General features: G+C 50.8%; 1 protein-coding gene across 3 annotated transcripts in view; it reads right to left on the bottom strand.

Annotated features, from left to right (window-relative positions):
- Nucleotides 1–6153: 6153 nt before the first annotated feature.
- LOC144173832 (sushi, von Willebrand factor type A, EGF and pentraxin domain-containing protein 1-like) overlaps nt 6154–21916 on the bottom strand; it is a 214332-nt gene continuing 198569 nt past the window's right edge. For all 3 annotated transcript variants that reach the window (XM_077702093.1, XM_077702092.1, XM_077702091.1), the window contains one exon: nt 6154–6552. In XM_077702093.1, the coding sequence (XP_077558219.1) occupies nt 6356–6552 (197 nt within the window). In that variant the 3' untranslated portion in view covers nt 6154–6355. The remainder of the gene's footprint in view (nt 6553–21916) is intronic.

Raw genomic sequence — 21916 nt, forward strand, 5'->3', positions numbered from 1 at the left:
CCGCCTGTGCGGGCATCACGCCTGCCTCGTCGACTGCGCTCGGCCGTCCTGCGCCTCCGCGTGGGGGCCGCATGGACGTCAGAGCGGAAGCACCGACTGGGGTGGGTGGCCAGTCCCGCCTGCACGCACTGCCGAGCGCCCGTGCAGTCCCTGCCGCATGTACTGTACGAGTGCCCCAAGTTTGCGGCAGGGCGGGCGGAGCTTCTGGCCGTGCTCCTAGGGGTGCGGCCGCTCGAGGAACTGCTTTGGCCCCCAGGAAATGCCAGGGAGCGGGACAAAGTGCTCGAGGCCCTGGGAGCATACCTGGGGTCCTCGGGGCTCCACAATGCACTAAGCTATAACTCTACGTAACTGCCCGGGTCGCAGTGGAGTGTAGCTGTTAGGGTAGAATTCCTGTGTGTGTGTGTGTGTGGGTGTGTGAGTGGGTGTGTGTAAGTTTGCAGGTGTCCTACTCCTTCGTGTCCTGTATTTTGATATTTATTTATTTGTCTGGTGTTTCGTTTTTTTTTGTGTTTTTTTGTGTTTTTTTTTACTCTTTCACCTAACGTTGTATATAGGTTATTCTTGCCCATGTTTTATATATTTATGTTAGCCCTCTACCCTATCCCCCTATGCCTATGTACTCTTTCCTCCCTATCCCACCTCCCCGGTGTCCGCCCCTAGGCGAGACAATTAACGCCTGTTGGTGGACCTTCCTTTCTTGTTTTTGTGCAATAAATACATACGTACATACAGTGTTGTTTTCTGCAATGAGCCCTGAAAAACGTATTCAAACGTTCCTGCCGGATTTCGCGAACATTTCTGCGTCTGAGTAGTGCGGCTACCGCACAGCAGGTGTCTTCAGTGTCTTCAAAGATGGATGCACCCGGCACCAGTGGTGATACCATCGGGGCGCGAACATTTTACGGCCGTTCATCAAAAAAGAACGGTGAGAATTATATTCTCTTGTTCGGTTTGGTGAGAGGAAGACTTCGTGGTAAACTTTAGAAGTGCTTAGCGCTCTTGGGCACCACATATTATGTGTTTTACAGGCGCGTGTTTTCAGTGTATCATACATGCTTCCGTGGGCATTAGTCCGTGGTGCCCGCGCGAGAATAATGGTAAGCGCGCTTGAGAGCGCGCGTCGTTTTTGTGCCCAGTTTTCTTCTTCTAGCCCGGCCGTCAATACGAAAAACGCTTTGGGCAGTGTATTATGTACAGTGCATGCACAGCAGACGCCGAAGTCGTTTGTTCGTTTCTCAGATGCGATGGTATGGGTTGGTTTGGTTCTTTTCTGTGAGCAACTTTTCTACTTTTTATTCCATGAGCCATCACCATGCTGTCTGGTTCATGTGCTTTTGACCACTATCAAGTGTTGCCATTATTGAAGGTTCTGCCGCTAAACCCTGTACAACAATTGTACATATCACAGCTCAAAAGACCCGGAACCTGCTGGACGAGATGCCCACTGGGGACGATAGTGATTATGGCGATCTAAGTGACAGCGATGACGAATACCTGCCTCGTGCCGGGACGCAAGCCATGACCGACGTCACTGTTCCGGACGAGAGCAGTGAGAGCTCAGAAGACGAAGCAGAAGAAGGTTGTAACTCCCACTGCGGCACCGGATCTGTCGATAGAGGATATTGCAGGAAGCGCATCCTAGACTGCTCGCTTCCAGTGTTCTCGGAAACGACTACAATGCCAAATATCGTAGACTCCACTGAGCTATTTTTGTAAATTTCTGACTTCTTCGATGATAGCGTCTGTCGTTGAACAGACAAACTTGTACAGCACACAGGAAACTGGATGTTCGATCAATGTGACTGAAGACGAAATGGAAAGTTACATTGGTATGTATTTGATGATGGGACTTGTACAGATGCCGAGCGTCAGATGTTACTGGGAAAATGGAACTAGGTTCCCGTCGTGGCTGACGTAATTCCACGGAACCAATTTGAAAAACTCATGAGGTTTCTCCATTTCGAGGAAATTTCCTCTGTCTCAGAAGATGTAAAGCGTGACAAAATTTGGAAACTACGAAAGTGGTTGAACGCTCTCGAGGAGAATCTCTGTTCAGTTGCCCCTGAGGAGCTGAATAGCGTGGATGAGATCATGATATCGTTCACGGGAAGATGCCCCGTCAAAGAGTATATGCCTGCTAAACCTCACCCGTGGGGCATCAAGCTGCGCGGTCGTGCGGGGGCCTCTGGTTTCCTTTACCAGTTTGATGTCTACCAAAGCAAAAACAAAACAAAACAAGCAGTACAAGTTCGGATTGGGTGGCGACGTTGTCATCAGGATGTGTGAATTTTTACCCCAGCACAAAGGCTACAAGGTAGCTGCAGATAACTTTTACAGTTCGTTGGACCTCGCAGAAGAACTGTCAAAGAATGGCGTCGGATTTATTGGAACCCTCAGGAACAATACACTCCGGGACTGTCGCCTCAAGACGGCGAGGGATCTGAAACAAGAAGGGCGCGGTTCCTTTGATTATACGGTAGACGTTGTGAAAAATCTTGTGGTGGTGAGTTGGTACGCCAACAGGTCAGTGACATTTGTTTCAAACTATGCCTTAACTGAACCTGTTCGTACAGTCCGCAGGTGGAATAACAAAGAAAAAAATTTGTCCAAGTTGAACAGCCAGCCACCGTAGCAACCTACAACTCCTTCATGGGGGGCGTAGACCTTTTCAACTATCTGACCGGATTGTACAAATTTGCAATCAAATCCCGCAGGTGGTATTTGCACATATTTTACCATAGCATCATGATTTCAACGGTCAATGCCTGGCTTCTCTACAGAAAGCACTGCTCCCACTTGAACGAAAAGCCCGTCAATCTTTGCCGCTTCCAAGCTAGCGTAGCAGAGGGACTGATGGCAGTGGGTAAACGACCAGTTGGCAGGCCATCACTTTCAACACAGCCAGCCACGAAAAAGCGGAAAGCATCTGTGAAGCCAGCAGACCAAGAAGTGCGTCTTGTTTACATGCCAATGTGGTGCAGCAGCCGGCTTCGCTGTAAATCCTGTCCCTGGCAGAAGCACAATTTTTCGTTCGACTACTGCGTAAAGTGCAAAGTGCATCTTTGCTTCAACAAAGGCCGAAACTGCTTTGCCGCGTACCACCAGTGACTGTTTGGACACAGCTGTGTCTCGCCTAAGCACTAATGCCAATGTAGCATATATGCTACATAATTTATTCTTTTAAAATAAAGTTGCAAAAAATAACAATGACTGGGATGGTGATTTGTGAGTGTTTTAGGCTGAAATTGAAGAAAAAAATTTTTTACTACTGTTCAATACTTTCTGGGCATTACAGGGTTAAATTATTTAAAAGAGTGGACAATGAATGCCATGTTAGCTTTTAGTTATTGAGTGAAATCTAGATTTTCGGTCCCGTGATACGGCTCTTGCTTTTCTTCACATTTTCTAGGGAGTTCCGCCGCCCCTCCGAAGTTGATGGCTTAGAAGCTCCCTCAGTTGTGTCCATTATCTCTTCAGAGACGCTGGAGGTTCGTGCAGGGCGCACGGGTGTTGAAGAGTTCGACCTCGCCGTGTAGGGTGAGGCCTTGGGGACTGCTGAACCAGGGGTCCGTGGAGCCCGCTTTGGGGGTGGTGGAGCAGCACTAGCTGCTTCCACCGGGGGCGCGGGAGGCCTTGCTTCAGCCTCATTCTGTGTGGCTTCATCAGGCGCCGAAGAACGCTGTGATGGCACGCCCTGTTGCACCACAATGGAGTATGATTGCGTATGCGCCGGTGAGAGTCGCCTCCGTGCTTCGCGAAATGTCAGGTTGTCTGTCACTTTGAGTGTGATTATTTTTTCTTTTTTCTATACGCTGCATGATTGCCCTCACAGTTCACACAAAGGTATGTGTGGGCTTCACAGTTTTCAGGAGGATGTTCATGGGAGGCACATTTCGCGCATGTCTGTTGGCCCCGGCAGTTCAGTGAGCCGTGGCCGTAGCGTTGGCATTTGTAGCATCGGCGTGGGTTGGGTATGTAAGGTCTAAGTTTCATCTTTGCATAGCCTACCTCCACAGATTCTGGAAAGATGCTTAATGCAGAGATGAGGACGATGTGCCTTGTCCGAATTTCTTTGTTTTCTCTTTTGATTTTGATGCGGTAGACATTTGTGACATTTTGTTCCTTCAGGCCTTCTAGAAGCTCCTCCTTAGTGACATACTTTAGGTCATCATCTGAGATGACTCCACGGACTGTATTTAGTGAACGATGCTCGCTGACAGTTACAGGGATTTCTCCGAAAGATGTTAGCGCTGAGACCTCGGTGAGACCTTGTCGAGCAGATGTTTGTAAAGGACTTCGAGAAGGAGGTCTCCGTTTGCCAGCTTCTTGATGTTATAGCCTTCGCCAAGGTGGTAGTTAGGGTCTTTGCGACTAGAAATGGCGAGACAAGTCGGGCAGTTACCTCTTCGTCACTGCTGTACATTCCGTTGAAGTGTGGGAAGTTGGTAACGTTCTTCGTGAAAACCTTAGCGGTTGCGTCGGTGCCCTCTTTTTTACGAGAGCGATGAGTTGCGCGAAAAAAAGAAGCCATAAAATGAAAATTATATTAGGCCATGGTGCCAGCCGCCCACCATGGAGCCTAACAAGGGGACGGGACAGGAACTCGCGAGCAAGTCCTGCCCACGCCAGCTGTACACCGCGACTATAACCCAATATGGCTGAACTCGGGGTCATCCGCCACACAAGGTTAGCCCTAGCCGCCAGGAAAAACAGTAAACTGAGAAGGAACGAGACGACAGGAAAGTTGTTAGAAAGAAGGCAGGAAAGAGAAAGGTGAAGGGGAGGACAGGAAAAGGCGACTGCCGATTCCCCCCGGGCGGGTCAGACCGGAGGTGCCGTCTACTACAAGCGGAGGCCAAAGTGCTGTTGCCTTCGCCAAGGGGCCTGGAAGGTCCAAGCACTTGACGTCGGCTCAACCACCAGGACCCTCTTTTCCCCGATTACGGTGCTGCCAGGACCGGCTAAACGTGGGTGCTTGGGGTCCGTGGTATCGTGGTGTCCGTCGGGGGGGGGGGGGCAATAGAATGCATTAAGGCTTTTGAGTATCCTTGAGGCGTTTGAGGCTTTGAGTAAAAGCTGATGTCAAGGAAAAACGTGGACCCCAGAACTAGCCCTTCGCAACACCTCTCAACACAACTTGTAGATTGGGTAGAGTAGTGTGTGTTCCGGGGCGCTGTGCTTCGTTAGAAAGATAGCTTGCAAATAGGTTATATGTTTCTCACAGTATAAATGCGCAATGACAAAACACGTTGCGGAGAATAGTTACATTAGCTAAATCGAACGCGCATGCTAATATCTAAATATGGTATAACACCTACGTACTGTTATGTAATTTAGTACGCTAGTCGTCGTGGTAGTTACACTGACTGTAGGCCAAGTGTACTTGTTTGTCCCAAGTCTGTGCTTACCAGGGGACATTAAGTTGGATTTTAGAGTACACCGTTTCATACCGTGCTTAAACTATATCTTCTGAAAAGCAACTATACTTGTCAAAAGTCATTAATGTTACAAATAACTTTATCCTTTAAGTGCGATTAGGATGACCCAAGAGGCGTATCATTCTTGCCTAACTGTTCTTCTTCAACGAACCTTTCTTGCGGGGCCATCCTTTGATTTCATACTTACGGAAAACAACCGCTCAGAAGAATGATACATTGAGAAAAGGATAACTGTGGAGAGAACAGAAATGTGAAGAGGCATCAGGGGTAGCTTAGAATAAAATTTCACACAACCCGGGTTGTGGAACGTGATGGAGACAAGGACGCACACTTATGTACACGTACACGGCAGCGAAAATTGCCGGTTATCAACTAACTTCGTATTTGTAGCACAAGAAAGGGCCTTTCGAGCTGGCGCCATACGTGTACATTTTACTGTAAAAGTGACATCCGACATGTCTTGAACGACTCCGCGGTACACTGTCAAACACCACGTCCATCGATCTACCGGGCCTGCCTCGTCAAAACCAATTTAAATCGTCATTCGCTCTTACCAGCTAAGCAAATTTGTCAAATAACGAGCCTCGACATGGATACCGAAACATTTTGTCGGGCAGCGCAGAAGTATGGAGGAAGGACGCCGCCGAACTCGCAACTAATTTTTATCGAAAGGCAAACACATACAAAAATACAATGACCACCACCCACGTGATGTCGATCCAATGTCGTCTGTTTTATTTGCGGAGTGGTTTAAAAATGAAAATGCGTGCTGGGCCTCGTCATTGGTTCACTTATCCTGTCATGATTTCGGTTACTAGTCATTCAGGTACGTTATGGTGGAGAACCGCAGGTATTTTTAAGGGCACAGGAAAATCGACATTCGTGATAATTGTTTTTTTTTTATTGCAGCGCGTTCACCCAACCAGTCTCGAAGGCGCGACAGGGCATTTGCTTTTTTCTATGCACTTTGATTTGTATAAAACGTGACCATCAGGGCAGAAACAGCCGGGCGAGCAAGCAGCCCCAATTGTGACGTTGCTGGCACGCGAACATCGAGGCATCTTGACGGGGCCACACGTCCGAAATTCCATTCCCGCCGGGCACTTGCTCTCTGCGCAGAGAAATTACAATGACAGGGTAAGAAAATTGTGAGAATTGTCACTCTGAAAAAAAAAAAGGCTACAGAAACAGCGCACGCGCTTGTTTTATGATGAATAGCATCCAACTAGCCCAACTTTCAACACTTTTACGGCTAAAAAGAAAGAAAAAAATCCTAAGCATGAGCAAGCAACATCCTGATCCTAAACAATAATCATAATCAAGCGATCACAAGCAAGGTATCTGTGCTTAACAACCCACTTTGATCTATATCTCATTTTTGTTTTCAAAAAACCGACGAATATGCTGAGGTGGTAGCAGCGATTGGCGAACAATTTATTGATAAGTAAGAAATTCTGAGATTATTAGGACTGGTAATCAAAACAACAATAATAGCGAAAAGTAAAAATTGAGACCAGACTGTACGGACGACCTACCTACGTGCAAAGGACCTCAATAGTTACGTTTTCAAAGCAAAACTTCAGAACGTTTATGGTTGCTCCAAGTGTTGTAGTTGCGTATAAAGCCTACTTCATCTTATGCTATCGTTTAACGTGCTTCTCGCAAGAGGCCTAGAGCCTAGTTTGCCTTCAATTAAGGCTTGTCTCGCTCGCTCGCTCTCTCGATTACCATTTTTTTGCCCCTCGACGTACGGGAAAGCGTGCAAAATTAATAGGGAATGATATTCGACTTTCAAATAAGCCAAACGGACTGAGGAATCTACTCGTGGAATAAGACATTAGCATAATAAGGAGGTCCTCGTCCATGAGCCCCAGTCGATAAGTTGATACGTGCACCAGAGCTGCGTGGTTGTCTCCCCATCGTCAGCGTCTATAGAAATCGGGTGTGGCGTCAGGACCAACCCCTTCAACCGGGGAGACGATTATCTTTTCGGTGCCAGCTCGTACTACGCTCACGACGGCTGGCTGGGTGTCGTCGTCTGGAGCTACCGGAGCTAGGGAAGTGCATACCTGGCGCCCCCTGCGTGAGAGCTTGTTGGACGTCTTGTGGCCTGGCTGTCTTCTCCCGGCATTTTCGCCACTCCCATGCCTAGCCCATTCTGGCAGCGTTGTCAGTACATAGTTAAATTGTGACCCGTTGTTTAGCGCATATTTTGTCTCACCAACACGTCAAAGCCTTGTTCGTCCGCCCACGTTTTTCCTTCGGCGTTGCGGACTGTTTTGGAGCGAACCTTCTGCTACGCTATGTCTCGCAAGGTCGTCCATCGCATCGCAATGACATTGATTGGTCGGAGCGCGAGGGTGTCAGCTGTGATATCACACCGCTTTATCAGCTGCGGAGAGGCGTTCCAGCTGCGCTAGCTCGGAACACCGGAGCTGCGGTACAACGTGACTGGGCGAGGCTTCAACGGCTGCTTCAACACTGCTTCGTTGTCCAGTATTGCTACGGCAGGCGCGCCGGATAGGCCGTCTTTGCGTGAGCTTCATTTGTCAGTCCAGATTAGTACTTTTAGATGCAACGCATCTCATTCACCCGCCTTGTCCCCGCATCCGGCGTTGTCGTCGTCGGCGTCCGTCCCTCCCCCATTCTCTTCGCCGCGCCAGCTGCGCTCTCCGCCGCTCACCCCCTCTCCTCTCCGATAGCGAACGCGAGAGGCTCTAGGCCTCTCGCGAGGGGCATTGGATTGGATTCGATTGGCTTGGCTTGGCTTGGATTGAATTTAGATAGGATTGGATTGGATTAAAGTGGATTGTGTTGGATTGTGTTGCCCCCGCACGGGGCACCTTGAGCAATCTTGGTGACGGTATTGGCGATACCGCGGACCCCGAGCCCCCAAACATACGCTGGATCCAACCGTGGCAATGTGTTTATAGGTGAAGGGTTAGAAGCCGCGAACGGTGGCCGTCGGAGCCTTGGTCGAGCTCCGGCCGATGGGCTCCCTGCCTGTCTACCAGGCAGGGAGCTCCGGGACCTCTTTGACTACCAGGGTAAGGTCAAAGAAGAAAGTACCCCCGTCTCCCTGCTTTTCAATGTGTCATATGGCATTTTCAAAACCCCCCCCCAGACGTGATCGGCCCCCGAAAAGGGGCCGCACCGAAGTTCCATTTCCACCTCTTTCAACAACTGTCTTTCCAACAACTGTAAACAACTATTCCCGTTTTCTTGTAGTTGAGTCAACTGACACAGAAAGATCTGTCGCTTCATTGTCTGTCTTCTTGTTATCGAAGTTCCTGACGAGTATAATTGGTGAGGCGTACAAAGCCAAGAAACAAAGAACTGGGCAATTGCTGGTCGAAGTGACCAAGCAGCAGCAGGCAGAAAAACTCTTGAGCCAGACCCGAATCGGTGATCTTGACATCAGGGTCACGCCCCACCGCAGCTTAAACAGCTCCCAGGGCGTGATCTCCGATCCCGATCTACTAAACGAAACTGAAGCCGACCTGCTGGAGGGCCTTCGAGGTCAGGGCGTAACAGCAGTCAGGCGCATAAACATACGTAGAGAGGACAAACAAATACCTACAAAGCATCTTATCTTAACTTTCGACAGGTCGAGCCTTCCAGAATACATAAATGCAGGTTTTGTTCGATGTCCGGTCCGGCCTTACATCCCTAACCCGCGGCGCTGTTTTAAGTGCCAACGGTTTGGGCATGGCACCAACTCCTGCCGCGGCCGCCTTACCTGTGCGAAATGCGGCCAACATGACCACCCGTCCGAAAACTGCAACACCCAGAGTTTCACGTGTGCCAACTGCCAGGGGCCCCACGCAGCTTGGTCTCGCACTTGTGAGAAATTTAAGCAAGAAAAACAAATCATAAATGTAAAGGTCACTGAGAACATCACCTTTCCAGAGGCGAGAAAGAGGTTCGCCTCTTTCCCTCTGGGGAGGTACGCCGACGCAGCTCGCCGGGGGACGGAGCGGCGTCTGGTTTCCACAGGGACCCAGTTCAGCGAGTCTGACCTGGTCCCTCCCCCGCCCCCCCGTGGGTTGCCTCTGGCAGCCCAACCCGCCACCACGCCGCTTGCTGAGGCAGCAGCGGTTGTGGTGGCAACCTCTTCCGTCGGGACCGGTGCCGCTCCCGTCCCTGCCTCCCCGTCCTCCGTTGCGTTGGAGAGTGCCATGGACACCACGGGCCCCGCACCGGCTCCCACCGCCACCGCACCGCCCGTGCCACTTCTGGTGCCCCCGACACCTGCGGCGGTGGCGGGTCAAACGAAGGGCCCCCGAAGGGGGGCCAAGTCCGGGGGGCCCGGTTCGACGGGCACACCCAGGACATCGGACGATGAGATGGACGTCGGGCCGTTCTTGCCTGCGGTGAACCGCAAGGAACGCGTCCCAACGCCAAAGCCTCCCGACAAACCAAAAAAGGCGAGAGTCACAGCCCCGAAAGACGACACATAAACAAACACACACACTCCAGTAGCTCTCACACTAAATAATGGGAAGAGAAAACATAATTCAATGGAACTGTAGAGGCCTTCTTAAAAATCTTGACGATGTATACGAACTACTGCATGCCAATCAGCCAAGTATAATGTGTGTCCAGGAAACACATCTGAATTCCAAACACACAAATTTCTTGAATAGTTACATGGTATACAGGAAAGACAGGGATGGCTGCACACACTCTTCTGGCGGTGTTGCCATAATCACCCGCAAATCCTTAGCATGCCACCCTGTCACCTTGAACACCGTCCTTGAGGCTGTAGCCGTCCGCACAATAATATTCAATAGATTGATAACGGTATGCTCCATATACATTCCTCCTGATGTTGCACTTACGAGCTCCGACTTCGAGGCGCTGGTTGACCAGCTGCCCGAACCATACATCCTTACAGGCGACCTTAATGGCCACAATTCTCTTTGGGGCTCTTCTCGTACGGATGCCCGGGGTCGCCTGATAGAGAGGTTTCTTACATCCTCAGGAGCATGCCTTTTCAACAATAAACAGCCTACATATCATAACATAGGACACAACACATACTCATGTCTTGACTTGGCTATTGGCTCCGCAGTTCTCCTTCCTCTTCTCGAGTGGGGTGTGGGAACTGACCCATATGGCAGTGACCACTTCCCCACCTCACTTACATACATAGGTAAAGGCCCATGCAGTCCATCTTCCCATAATAGGTTCAATGAAACACGAGCTAACTGGAATACATTTACAGAGACATCCAAACTACACCACACATCCATAGGACACCTACACGTTGAAGAATCTACCCAACTCCTCACGGCGCACATCCTCGACGCCGCCGAAAAATCCATTCCCCACGCCTCTGGTGCCCCGCGCAACCAGCGGAGGCCGTGGTGGAATGAGGACTGTAGGCGGGCGCGAGAGGCCCAGAACAAGGCGTGGGGTATCCTTCGTCGGTACCCCACGTCGGGAAACCTCCTCTTGTTCAAACGGGCCAAGGCGTTAGGGAAACGTGTGCGCCGTGAGGCAAAACGAGAGAGTTGGCGTACATTCATAACATCAATAAACTCCTACACAGACACAGGGAAAGTATGGACACGAATACGCAAACTCAAGGGACAACAAACACACAGCCTGCCTCTGGTCAGCACTACAGGGGACACACTCGAAGACCAGGCTGACACACTCGCACAACACTTCCAACACGTGTCCAGTTCAGCACACTACACGAACACTTTCCTGAAGTATAAAGCCTCTTGTGAAAAGAAGTCCCTACACGACAACAACAAATCACAGACTTCTTACAACTCCCTGTTTTCACTACATGAGCTGAGGGCTGCTCTGAGCACGTGTAAACCCTCAGCTCCAGGGCCAGACAACATTACATACACAATGATACAACACCTACACGCAGACACACTTGAAGCACTTCTACATCTATATAATAAAATATGGCTTTCGGGGCACATTCCACACTCTTGGAGGGAGGCCGTTGTAGTGGCTTTCTTGAAGGAGGGAAAGGACCCGTCGTCCCCCTCAAGTTACCGTCCAATAGCCCTGACGAGCTGCCTGTGCAAGCTCTTCGAGAAGATGATCAATCACAGGCTCGTGTACTTCCTCGAGTACAACGGTCTTCTCGAGAGCTGCCAGGCAGGCTTTAGGGCGGGGCGCTCCACCAATGATCAGCTTGTTGCCTTGGAATCTTACATAAAAGATGCCCTCATTCACAAACAGTTCTGCATTACAGTCTTCTTTGATATGGAAAAGGCCTACGACACGGCATGGCGATACGGCATCTTGAGTGACTTGAAGTCATTCGGTGTTTCGGGCAACATGCTTAGCACTCTTTCTAGCTACATGTCTGAACGAACTTTCCGTGTAAGAATTGGTAGTGCACTTTCTAATGTACATGTTCAGGAAAATGGCGTGCCTCAAGGAGGTGTTTTGAGCTGCACACTCTTCATAGTGAAGATGAACTCACTCCGTAAGGCATTGCCACCAACCATTTCTTGCTCAGTTTATGTAGATGATGTGCAAATATCTTTTAAATCATGTAATATGTCAATCTGTGAACGGCAAGTCCAGCTCGGCGTGAACAAACTTGCTGGCTGGGCGGACACAAACGGCTTTAAGCTGAACCCCGTAAAAAGTACTTGCGTTGTGTTCACCCGTGTTCGCGGGATCCATGTGGACCCTGACATTACTCTAAACGGCGTGTCGATTCCTGTAAAAAAGGAGCACAAGTTTTTAGGCCTAATATTCGACAACAAACTAACATTTCTTCCTCATCTGAAAATGCTTAAGCAAAAATGCCTAAAAACTATGAATATCCTTAAAGTTGTCTGTCACCAATCGTACGGTGCAGACAAGCAGCTGCTCCTGCGTCTGTATACTGCACTGGTTGGATCTCGCTTGGACTACGGCAGCGTCGTATATGGGTCTGCAACGAAAACGGCACTTAAAATGCTTGACCAAGTTCTGCATTTGGGGCTTCGCCTTGCTTGTGGCGCCTTTCGCACCAGCCCTGTGGAAAGCCTCTATGCAGAGTGCCACAAATGGTCCCTGTATCACCAGAGGATATACACTGACTTGTTGTATGCCTCTAAAATCATGTCTCTCACAAATCATCCTCTTAACTCGACCATTCATGATGCATCCTCACAGCAGCTCTTTTTAAACCGCCCATCTATTCCCATGCCGTTCCCTCTCAGAGTGAGAGCAGAAGCTTCTGAGCTAGCAGTGTCATTCTCATATATCCACAAGACACCGATCATTGATTTTATTGCACCATGGCAGGCCAGGGATGTTTCCTGTGACCTGTCTTTTGTGCAGTTTGACAAAAACCGGGCACCAAGGGCAGCTATTATGCAGCATTTCCTCTTCCTGCAGGATAAGTACCAGTGTGCAGAGTTTTACTCCGACGCATCAAAGACAGCTCATGCTGTGTCTTGTGCTGCCCATGGACTGAACTTTAACATGGCAAAAAGAATGAACTCACACAACAGCATTTTTACAGCTGAAGCACACGGCATTTTACTTATTTTAGACCACATTGTCCAACATCAAATTCCAAAGTCCATAGTTTTTACAGATTCTCTTAGTGTTGTACGTGCACTTTTGTCCAGAAAACGCTCAAAAAATTATGTAATCAATCTTGTTTTTAAGGCCCTTATGGCGGCATACGCATCGAGTCTAGAAATAACAATATGTTGGGTTCCTGGCCATTGTGGAATAGCCGGGAATGAAACCGCAGATGAAATGGCCACTGCTGCTACACTCTTGAATTCAGTGGGCATAGCAACACTGCCGTACACAGATATGAAGCCACACATCAGACACCAACTTCACAACACGTGGCAAACACACTGGAGTGAACAGACAGATAACAAGTTACACGTAATAAAACCACACTTGGGACCATACGCTACTGACTCACACAACAGAAACATTGAAGTTTCCTTAGCTAGGTTGCGGATAGGCCACACACATGTAACACACTCACACCTGCTCACTAGCTCTCCAAGACCTGTGTGTAGCAGGTGTGGGGAGGGCCTATCCGTAGTCCACATCCTAATAACATGCAAGGCACTCGACACAACAAGACACAGACACTTCAAGGAACTATACAGACAACACTTTCCGCTACACCCTTCCTTGTTTTTGGGTGACAATGCCATGGTCTCTGTGCAACGCGTTTTTAAATATTTGTCAGACGTTAAGTTTTTAAACCTCATTTCCTATCATGCGTAATCAAAACTGGCCCTATACACCAGCCATCACCATTGCCGTTGATTGATTTTAGTGCTGTTATTTTGGCTTTAGTAGCCACTATTTTCTTTTACATACTTTTGTTTGGCGCTCTTTGCCCCAGGTGGCCTTGCGCCAAAAAACTCCAACTATCATCATCATCATTGGATTGTGTTGCGTCATAGCCGTGGCAGACGCAGTGGCGCCGGCGCCTCCCCTCACCGTTATGCCCGCTATAAAACGCGGTGCCTGCGCCGCTCCGCTCCATCGTTCCAGCGCCGTTCCTCCGCTGTCCAACGCTGCAACGTGAACCCCCTATGTGTCGCATCTACACAAGGGTTCCCGCGAGGGGAGGTGGGAGTTTTCATTTTTAGAAGTGTTAAAACTGTGCTATTTTTTAATGCGAAGCAGTATATGTCTAAACGCCCCAATTGTCATACCGGTGAAGCCGCTTTACTCTGCGCCGCTCCGGCGTCTTTTAAGCACGCGCACATATAGGCGGTTGCGGTTTATGCGTTGTTACGATCGGCGTATTGGCATTGCGACGGCCGTGTGGATTATTATCGGGTTCAATCACCCAACCCTCCCGTCGTCTGGCTTTCGCCGGTTCCTTCTACCCCCCCCCCCCCCCTCTCATCGACGGGGAGCGACAAGGCTTTGTGCGCAAGGACGCGGGGGCGATTAATTCTGCTACTGGACACAAGCCGCTTTCCGCGGCTTCACGGTAACCCAAGCGCCGGCAAGGCAGGTCACATTGAGTGAGAATGGTCCAGGGAGGGATGACCAAAGGCATGCTGCGTTGCTCTTCCGGCGGCAATCTCCAGGTACGAGGCGAGCTCGCGGGGCCGCTTTGTTGTGCGTCCGAGACGCCGCTGTTAAGGGAAGGTTGCACCACCGAAGCCAACCGACTGACCTGAGCGAAAAAAAAAGTGCCTTCTCTTTGTGAGTGTGTGGACGTCAATATCAGTACCACGGATTTTCGTGATTGGTGCGTCCTGACTTCAGCCGAGAAAAAGGGCGAAAGGGGGTGGATCCACCCGGTTATTTAATCTCGTGCGCGCAGGAGCGCATAACCCTGTTCACTCAGTCAAACGCCATGAAAAAATTACCCCATCTTCCCGAGAGGAACCCTGAGTAGGATGCGGAGCATCGCGGGGGTTCACCTACATTTCCCCCAAACCCAACTACTAACACAACGGAACGCAACGGAACCCCCGATGGGAATGTAGACGTTGTTGAGGTTTACAAACGGCTTCCTGTTCTCGAAGGTTTGGTTCCGCCGCTCGCTTCGTACGTTTGCGTTCCACTTCACGTTGTCGAAGTTCTGGTACTGCCACTCGACGTTCTCGAACCGACGCTGCTTGACGTTGCCGAAGCTCAGGATCCGCTGCTCGACGTTGACGCTTCGAAGCTGCTTCGCGCTGACGAAGTTCAGGGTCCGCGGCTCGCTTCAAGCGTTTGCGTTCAGCGTCGTGTGCCCTTCGCTTCGCAGCTTTGTCTTGAGTGGACGTAACGTTGCTATTAGTGTTTGGGCTGATGCTGACGCGTGCTTGCGTCAGCCCACTCACTGACGGGACTGTTGCTTCCGTCACACTTCATCGGAAGCATCAACGGAGTCAACCGAAGCAAGCGCTGCACTGAACGCGCGCAGCGCTCCACCCGCTTGATATTCACACTTGAAGGAGAGGAGACTAGAGGAGGAGAGTAGCGCATGCGCCGCGAGAGCAGAAGCGAGAGCGCAGGAGAAGCGCACGCAGGTTGTAGGAGAGAAGTGGAGAGAGTAACGCGCAGCTGTTGGAGAGCGGGAAGGAGGAGAGTTGCGCATGCGTAGTGTGAGTGCGGACGCCGACGCCGCGGGACATACCCCCGAGCAAGAGATGCTCCGCATCTAATATCTGTACTTAAAGTTTCTTTCTTCGCCCTACGCAGACGCAATGTTTGCCCCAACTCCGTATCAACGAACGCCATCACCGGTCACGCTACAAGATCCGCAACTTGTTGGCAGCAAGTGGGATCGTCTTCACCACGGTGAAATCATCCCCACTGCGGACGGGATCGTCTCCATGAGGAATGGGTCGACTTGAGAGCATCGGAACCGACTTCACGGAGGCATGACTGCAAGGTTGGTGAGTGCGAGGCCATTCTGTTTGAGGGATTACCAGGCTCTGCTTACGAAGCGTAGCGAGTGAGCTGAAGTGTATTACTCTTTTGACGCGAGGTTGCTTTGGTGCGTCGGGGTGAAGGTTCTTTGTAGTAACAGTGGGCAGCACTCGAGACAGACATGGACCTCAAGTCGCTACGAAAGCCTCAACTCCTAAAGCGCGTTTACATGGATGCGACAGAAGCATATCGCATTGGATTTGTCGCATCACCATACCGCATCGCATCGCATGCAAGCAGGCCAATTCGCTTGGAAGACGCGTCGCATCCGATGCGCTAAACCAGGGTAGATCGAAAACGCAAATTCGACTTCCAGAACGCATGTAGCTGCAGTCGCATTATTCTAGTTCACTATAGTCGCATCGCATTTCTCGGCTCGGCTCGGCTCGGGTGTTGGGAACTTTAGCCGTAGCATCGTGGCAGATATTTGGTCGCCACTGTCTGTACAACTGCGGATGACGATCGTTAACATGACTTTTCGCCACATTACCATGCCCCTTCGCGTATGTGGAACTTTCTTTCCGCGATAATCGCCGTTTTAGAGATCGGTATCCAAGACATCTGCCGTGGCCTGTCTTGATTTTTCCGCGCAGGTAGCGCCATCTTTCGGCGTCTCGGCGGGTCGCCAACCTCCGCGGCCGTTTAGCATAGGCCAAGCATCGCGGCAGATATCTGATGGCCGCTTTTAAATCAGCACTGATAATCCCTAGCTCAATTTTTCGCCATACTAGCATCTACTTTCTCGCATGTGGAACTTCTTTTTCGCGATCAGGTTGATTTAGAAGAGTGGCAACAAGCTTTTGCTACCGTGGTCTGCGTCGGTTCGAGCCGCTTTGTGGGCCGTACAGGCAGGCGCGGCCGGAGTATGCGCGGACCGCTACCGAGGGCAAGTAAACGCTTCACGATTGCCTGCTGTATCCATTTTTTGCGAACGACGCGCAGAATGTACACATCTAGCTCAGCGATCGTCGTAGTTGACCAGGTGGACCGGGGAACCACCCGCTGGTTTTGCTTCAGCCTCGATAGATGCCAAAACGAACAAAACCAACTTCCCGGCTACCGAAAACTGGTATTGCCGGAAAATGCGACTCCACAACTCCTAAATATGACGCAGGGCGGCGCTAGTCTCCAATGCGCATGCAAGTAAACGCAAACGCGTCGAATTCTCCCGATTCGACGAACTAATGCGATACGCTACCGTCGCATTCATGTAAACGCAAATGCTGGAGTTAAGGTCGGGCGAAGAGAAAAGAAAGCCAGAAATCATCGCGGCTATCGAAGCAGTGGGGGCAGACTACGATGAGCTCTCAGAGTGCCTGGAGCTTATGAAAGAACGGGAGCAAGATGAAAACCGAAAGCAGAGGAGGAGCTAGAGAAAAAAAAAGCAGAGGAGAAAGCGGAAGCACAGCGTCGTGCAGATGAGCTAGAGGAAAAGAAAGCGGAAGCACAGCGTCGTGCAGATGAGCTAGAGATGGAACTTCGAACTAGAAATACTGAAATCCCGAAGCAGTAGTAGTGTTGGCGAGACCACTAGTGGAGGAGGAGTAAAGCTGTCGTTCAAAATGAAGGATCTCATGCAACCGTTTAAGGTTAGAGGAGACATGGGTTTAATTTTGGTTATTTTGAACGCACATGCGGGAAAGTGGATTTCCCTAGAGACACTTGGCCGCAACGCCTACTTACTTTGTTACCGTATAAAGCCGCCGATGTGGTAGCCCGCTTGACTGGACAAGAGGCTGAAGATTACAACAAAGTAAAAGCGTTTCTTCTAAAGAAGTACAGGTTTTCAGCAGAGGCCTGCAGGCAGCGGTTTCGGGAAGGTGAAAGAGGGAGAAATGAGTCATACTGAGAGTTCGCGTATAAATTGATGGAGAATTTCCAGTAGTGGCTAAAGGAGGAGGGCGCGTTTGGCGACTACGATAAAGTGGTGCAACGCGTAGGTTCGGAGCAGTTCTGCAGCCGGCTCCCCGCAAGCATGCGTAGCTGGGTAATCGACAAATCAGATGTCACAACGGTGACACGAGCCGCCGAGCTCGCTGACAAGTTCTTGTCGCGTCATGCTAGTGAAATAAAGGAGGGTCCGAAGCGGGAGTTCAAACCCAAATGGCAAAAAGACAGCGACTCTCGAGATGCCGAGGGCGCTAGCGAGAAAGATTTGAAGCACCATGACGGTGAGGAGGCGGAGATAAAAGAAGACCAGGCAAAGCATCAGAAAAAGGTTTTCGAAAAGAGACAACCACTGACTTGCTTCAACCGTCGCCAGCCGGGCCACGTGGCCGCCGGGTGTAGGAATCCCAGGTTAGCTTTTCTGTCGGCAGGTGAAGGCGATGTGAATATGAAGCTGCTGGAACCATACATTCGGGAGATGACGGTGAACGGCAAATGCTGCCGGGTACTCCGAGATTCCGCGACGGCGACGGATGTAGTACATCCATATTACGTAACCTCAGAGCAGCTCTCAGGGGAATGCGCCTGGACAAAGCAGGCGGTTGAGGCAAACAGCGTGTGTCTTCCGATCGCGCGAATTTGTATCGAGGGCACCTTCGGGATACTTGTCACCGAGGCGGCGGTGTCGGCTAGCTTGCCACCCGAATATCCGTACCTTTTTTCCAACCGGTCTGATGAATTGTTGCGACAAGGTAGTCGTCCAAGCACTGACCCACTGAAAAGCTCGGGAGTTGGCGGCGAAAGCGCAGTTCAAACGAAGTGGCAACCAGCAGTCAGTGCATGGTTGAGAGCAGCACTCTAAGCGTAGAGGCGCCCCTGCCGGCCACGCTAGTTGAGGTGACATGGCAAGGCTCTAAACTCAAGGAACAACCTCGAGACGAGGATGAATTTTCCGACTTCATAGGTGAGGTGTTTGTCCCACCCACTTCCGAGAGTCTGCAAGAGTTGTTAGTCGTAAACAGAGCTGCCCTGATAGCTGAAAAAAAAAAAAAACGTGACGCAAAACTTCAGAACATTAAGTTGGGCGGAAGCGAAGGATTTGGAATAAAAAAAAAGTTCTTTAACAGGAAAGGGGTGGTATACTGTACCGTAGGTACAGGGATAGGAAGGGAGTGCAGTTTGATCAGTTGGTTGTGCCAGAGGCTTATCGCAAGAACCTCTTGCACCTGGTTCATGGCAGCGCGTGGTCCGGGCACTTAGGTGTAAAAAAACTAAGGACCGACTACTACAGGAGTACTACTAGTCAGGGTGCTTCCGCGACGCTGAGGAGTTTGTTAAAACGTGTGACACGGGCCAACAGCTGGGTAAGCCGGGCAATAAGGCGTGGGCTCCTATGAAACTGGTGTCCACAATTTCCGAGCCATTTAGACGTCTCCCTCGTTATTGACACGGTGGGCCCTCTTCCGGCAATGGATTCCGGCCATCGTCACATCCTTGCCGTCCTTTGCCCCGCTATGAAGTTCCCTGAGGCAGTTACGCTCAAAGAACTGAGCTGGGGGGAAATTGTAAACGCATTGCTGGCCATCTTTACGCGAGTGGGGTTTCCCGCCGAAATACAGTGTTACCAAGGTACAGTGTTTGCCAGCGCACTAACCACAACCTTTCTAGAGAAATGTTGGAATGAATTGCTTCACAGTTCAGTGTACCACCCACAATCTAATTCTGTGGAGAAACTTCATTCCGAGATGAAGCGCCTCCTACAGGCGTTGTGTCGGGAAAGAAAGACCGACTGGGATAGGTGCTTGCCTGCGACAATGTTCGCACTGAGGACAGTGCCTCACGAGGCGACGGGATTTGCGCCCGCCGAGCTAGTTTACGGCCGGTCGTTGCGATCACCGCTCCGCATTCTACGCGAGTCGTGGGGAGGCCGCGGCGAGGACCCCACGGTGGTCGAGTACGTTCTTGGCTTGCTTGATCGGTTACACCAAGCTCAGGAGTTGTCCGAGCGAAGCAGGCTCCGGGAAGCAGGCCTCACGGTCAAGGCTTCGAAGTGCAAATTAGTCCAGGCAGAGGTGACCTAGCTAGGCCACGTGATTGGTCAAGGGCAGTGACGGCCTTCCGAGGTCAAGGTAGCTGCGATTCGCGATTTTCCGCAGCCCCGTACTAAGACCGACATCCGCTCCTTTTTGGGCGTAGCAGGCTACTACCAGCGATACATTCACAGGTATTCTGAGTTAGCGAGCCCCTCACTGACGCCCTTCGGAAAACTGAGCCCCTTACGATAAAATTGGTTGAGAAGAAGGAGCAGGCTTTCAATGATTTGAAAAGAGTGCTGACGAGCCATCCTGTGCTTGCACCCCCTGACTACAACAAACCTTTTTTTATTCAGTGCGACGCTAGTGATCGAGGCATGGGGGTGGTATTGTGCCAGAAAGGGGAGACGGGTCACGAGCACCCCGTGCTTTACGCCAACCGGAAGCTGACAGCGCACGAGGAAGCATACAGCGCCTCCGAAAAGGAATGCGTGTGCCTCGTGTGGGCAGTTCAAAAGCTAGCTTGCTACATTGCCGGCCAGCATTTCGTTATTGAAACTGACCACTGCCCCCTCACGTGGTTGCAGAAAATGTCTGCTAAGAACGCCCGCCTCCTGCACTGGAACCTCGCTTTGCAGCTGCACTCATTTGGGGTCCGTTACAAAAAGGGGAAGCTCAATGGCAATGCTGATGGCCTAAGCCTCTGCCCTTAGTGTAGAGATGGCCTCGAGATATATGGTTTCATTTTTTTTCCTGAACTATTTTCTATTACTAATTTTGAGTTGTATGGTTGGTATCGTTGTGAGGTCCTTCGTTGATGCGTTCTGCATACCAGATTTATTTTTATTCCGTTCATATTCTTGTGTTGAGTGTTGCCACATTAGATGGGTTTTAGTCAGTATGTTTGTTTGACTTTAGAGGCAGCCTGGTGGTCTTTCAGGGGATTGTCCTTGCACCCGCTTGCTTTGTAGTTCTGTTTTTTGTGTTTTTCGGGACTGTTGAGTGCACGGGTGAGAGCCATGAAGCCCTCCGCGACATGGAAGGCAATGGGTGTTACCGCGAGTGTCTGGACCATGATTCCGACCGCTTCGTCGTGTTAAAACAATGCGTTACCCTCTGGAAGGAGTGATTAAGGAGTTTGTGTGCCGGCCCGAAGTCTCTACCTGGGGAAGACTACCTCCTGCACGGGCTGGAAATTAATGTCGTCGGGATCTTCCCGCCGGCCGGAGATGCTGTTGCGATCGGCGTATTGGCATTCCGACGACCGTCTGCATTATTATCGGGTTCAATCACCCAACCCTCCAGTCGTCTGGCTTTCGCCGGTTCCTTCCCCCCTCCCCCCTCTCATCGACGGGGAGCGACAAGGCTTTGTGCGCAAGGACGCGGGGGCGACGAATTCTGCTACTGGACACAAGCCGCTTTCCGCGGCCTCACGGTAACCCAAGCTCCGGCAAGGCAGGTCACAATGAGTGAGAATGGTCCAGGGAGGGATGACCAAAGGCGTGCTGCGTTGCTCTTCCGGTGGCAATCTTCAGCTGCGAGCCGAGCATCGTGAGGCCGCTTTGTTGTGGGTCCGAGACGCCGCTGTTCAAGGAAGGTTGCACCACCGAAGCCAACCGACTGACCTGAGCGAGAGGAAAAGTGCCTTCTCTTGGTGAGACTGTGGATGTCAATTTCAGTGCCACGGATTTTCGTGATTGGCGCGTCCTGACGTCAGCCGAGAAAAAGGGCGAAAGGGGGCGGACCCAACCCGGTTATTTATTCTCGTGCGCGCAGGAGCGCAGACCCCTGTTCACTCAGTCAAATGCCATGAAAGTATCTGTACTTAAAGTTTCTTTCTTCGCCCTACGCAGCGCCAATGTTTGCCCCAACTCCGTATCAACGAACGCCATCGCCGGTCACGCTACAAGATCCGCAACAGCGTGCCCTTGTGGGGAATGGAGGGAGGGAGAGGCGGGGCGTGCACGCAAAGTTAGAGGTTTTATGCCCTGACTGATGACATGGTCTTTGTGCTGGCGGGAGGAGACTTACATGTGGACGTGAGCCGAATGTGACATGCCTGGTGACTTTACTGACCGAGCAGATTTGGTCGTGAGTTAGAGACAATAAGATGCCTACGATGCTGGAGGGAAACATACAGCCCCATGTTTGTCCGCTAGTATAAAGCTCGAT

This window comes from Haemaphysalis longicornis, unplaced genomic scaffold (assembly GCF_048455015.1).
Source record: "Haemaphysalis longicornis isolate Haplotype H1 unplaced genomic scaffold, Haemaphysalis longicornis Haplotype H1 scaffold_3, whole genome shotgun sequence".
Lineage (NCBI taxonomy): Eukaryota > Metazoa > Arthropoda > Arachnida > Ixodida > Ixodidae > Haemaphysalis > Haemaphysalis longicornis.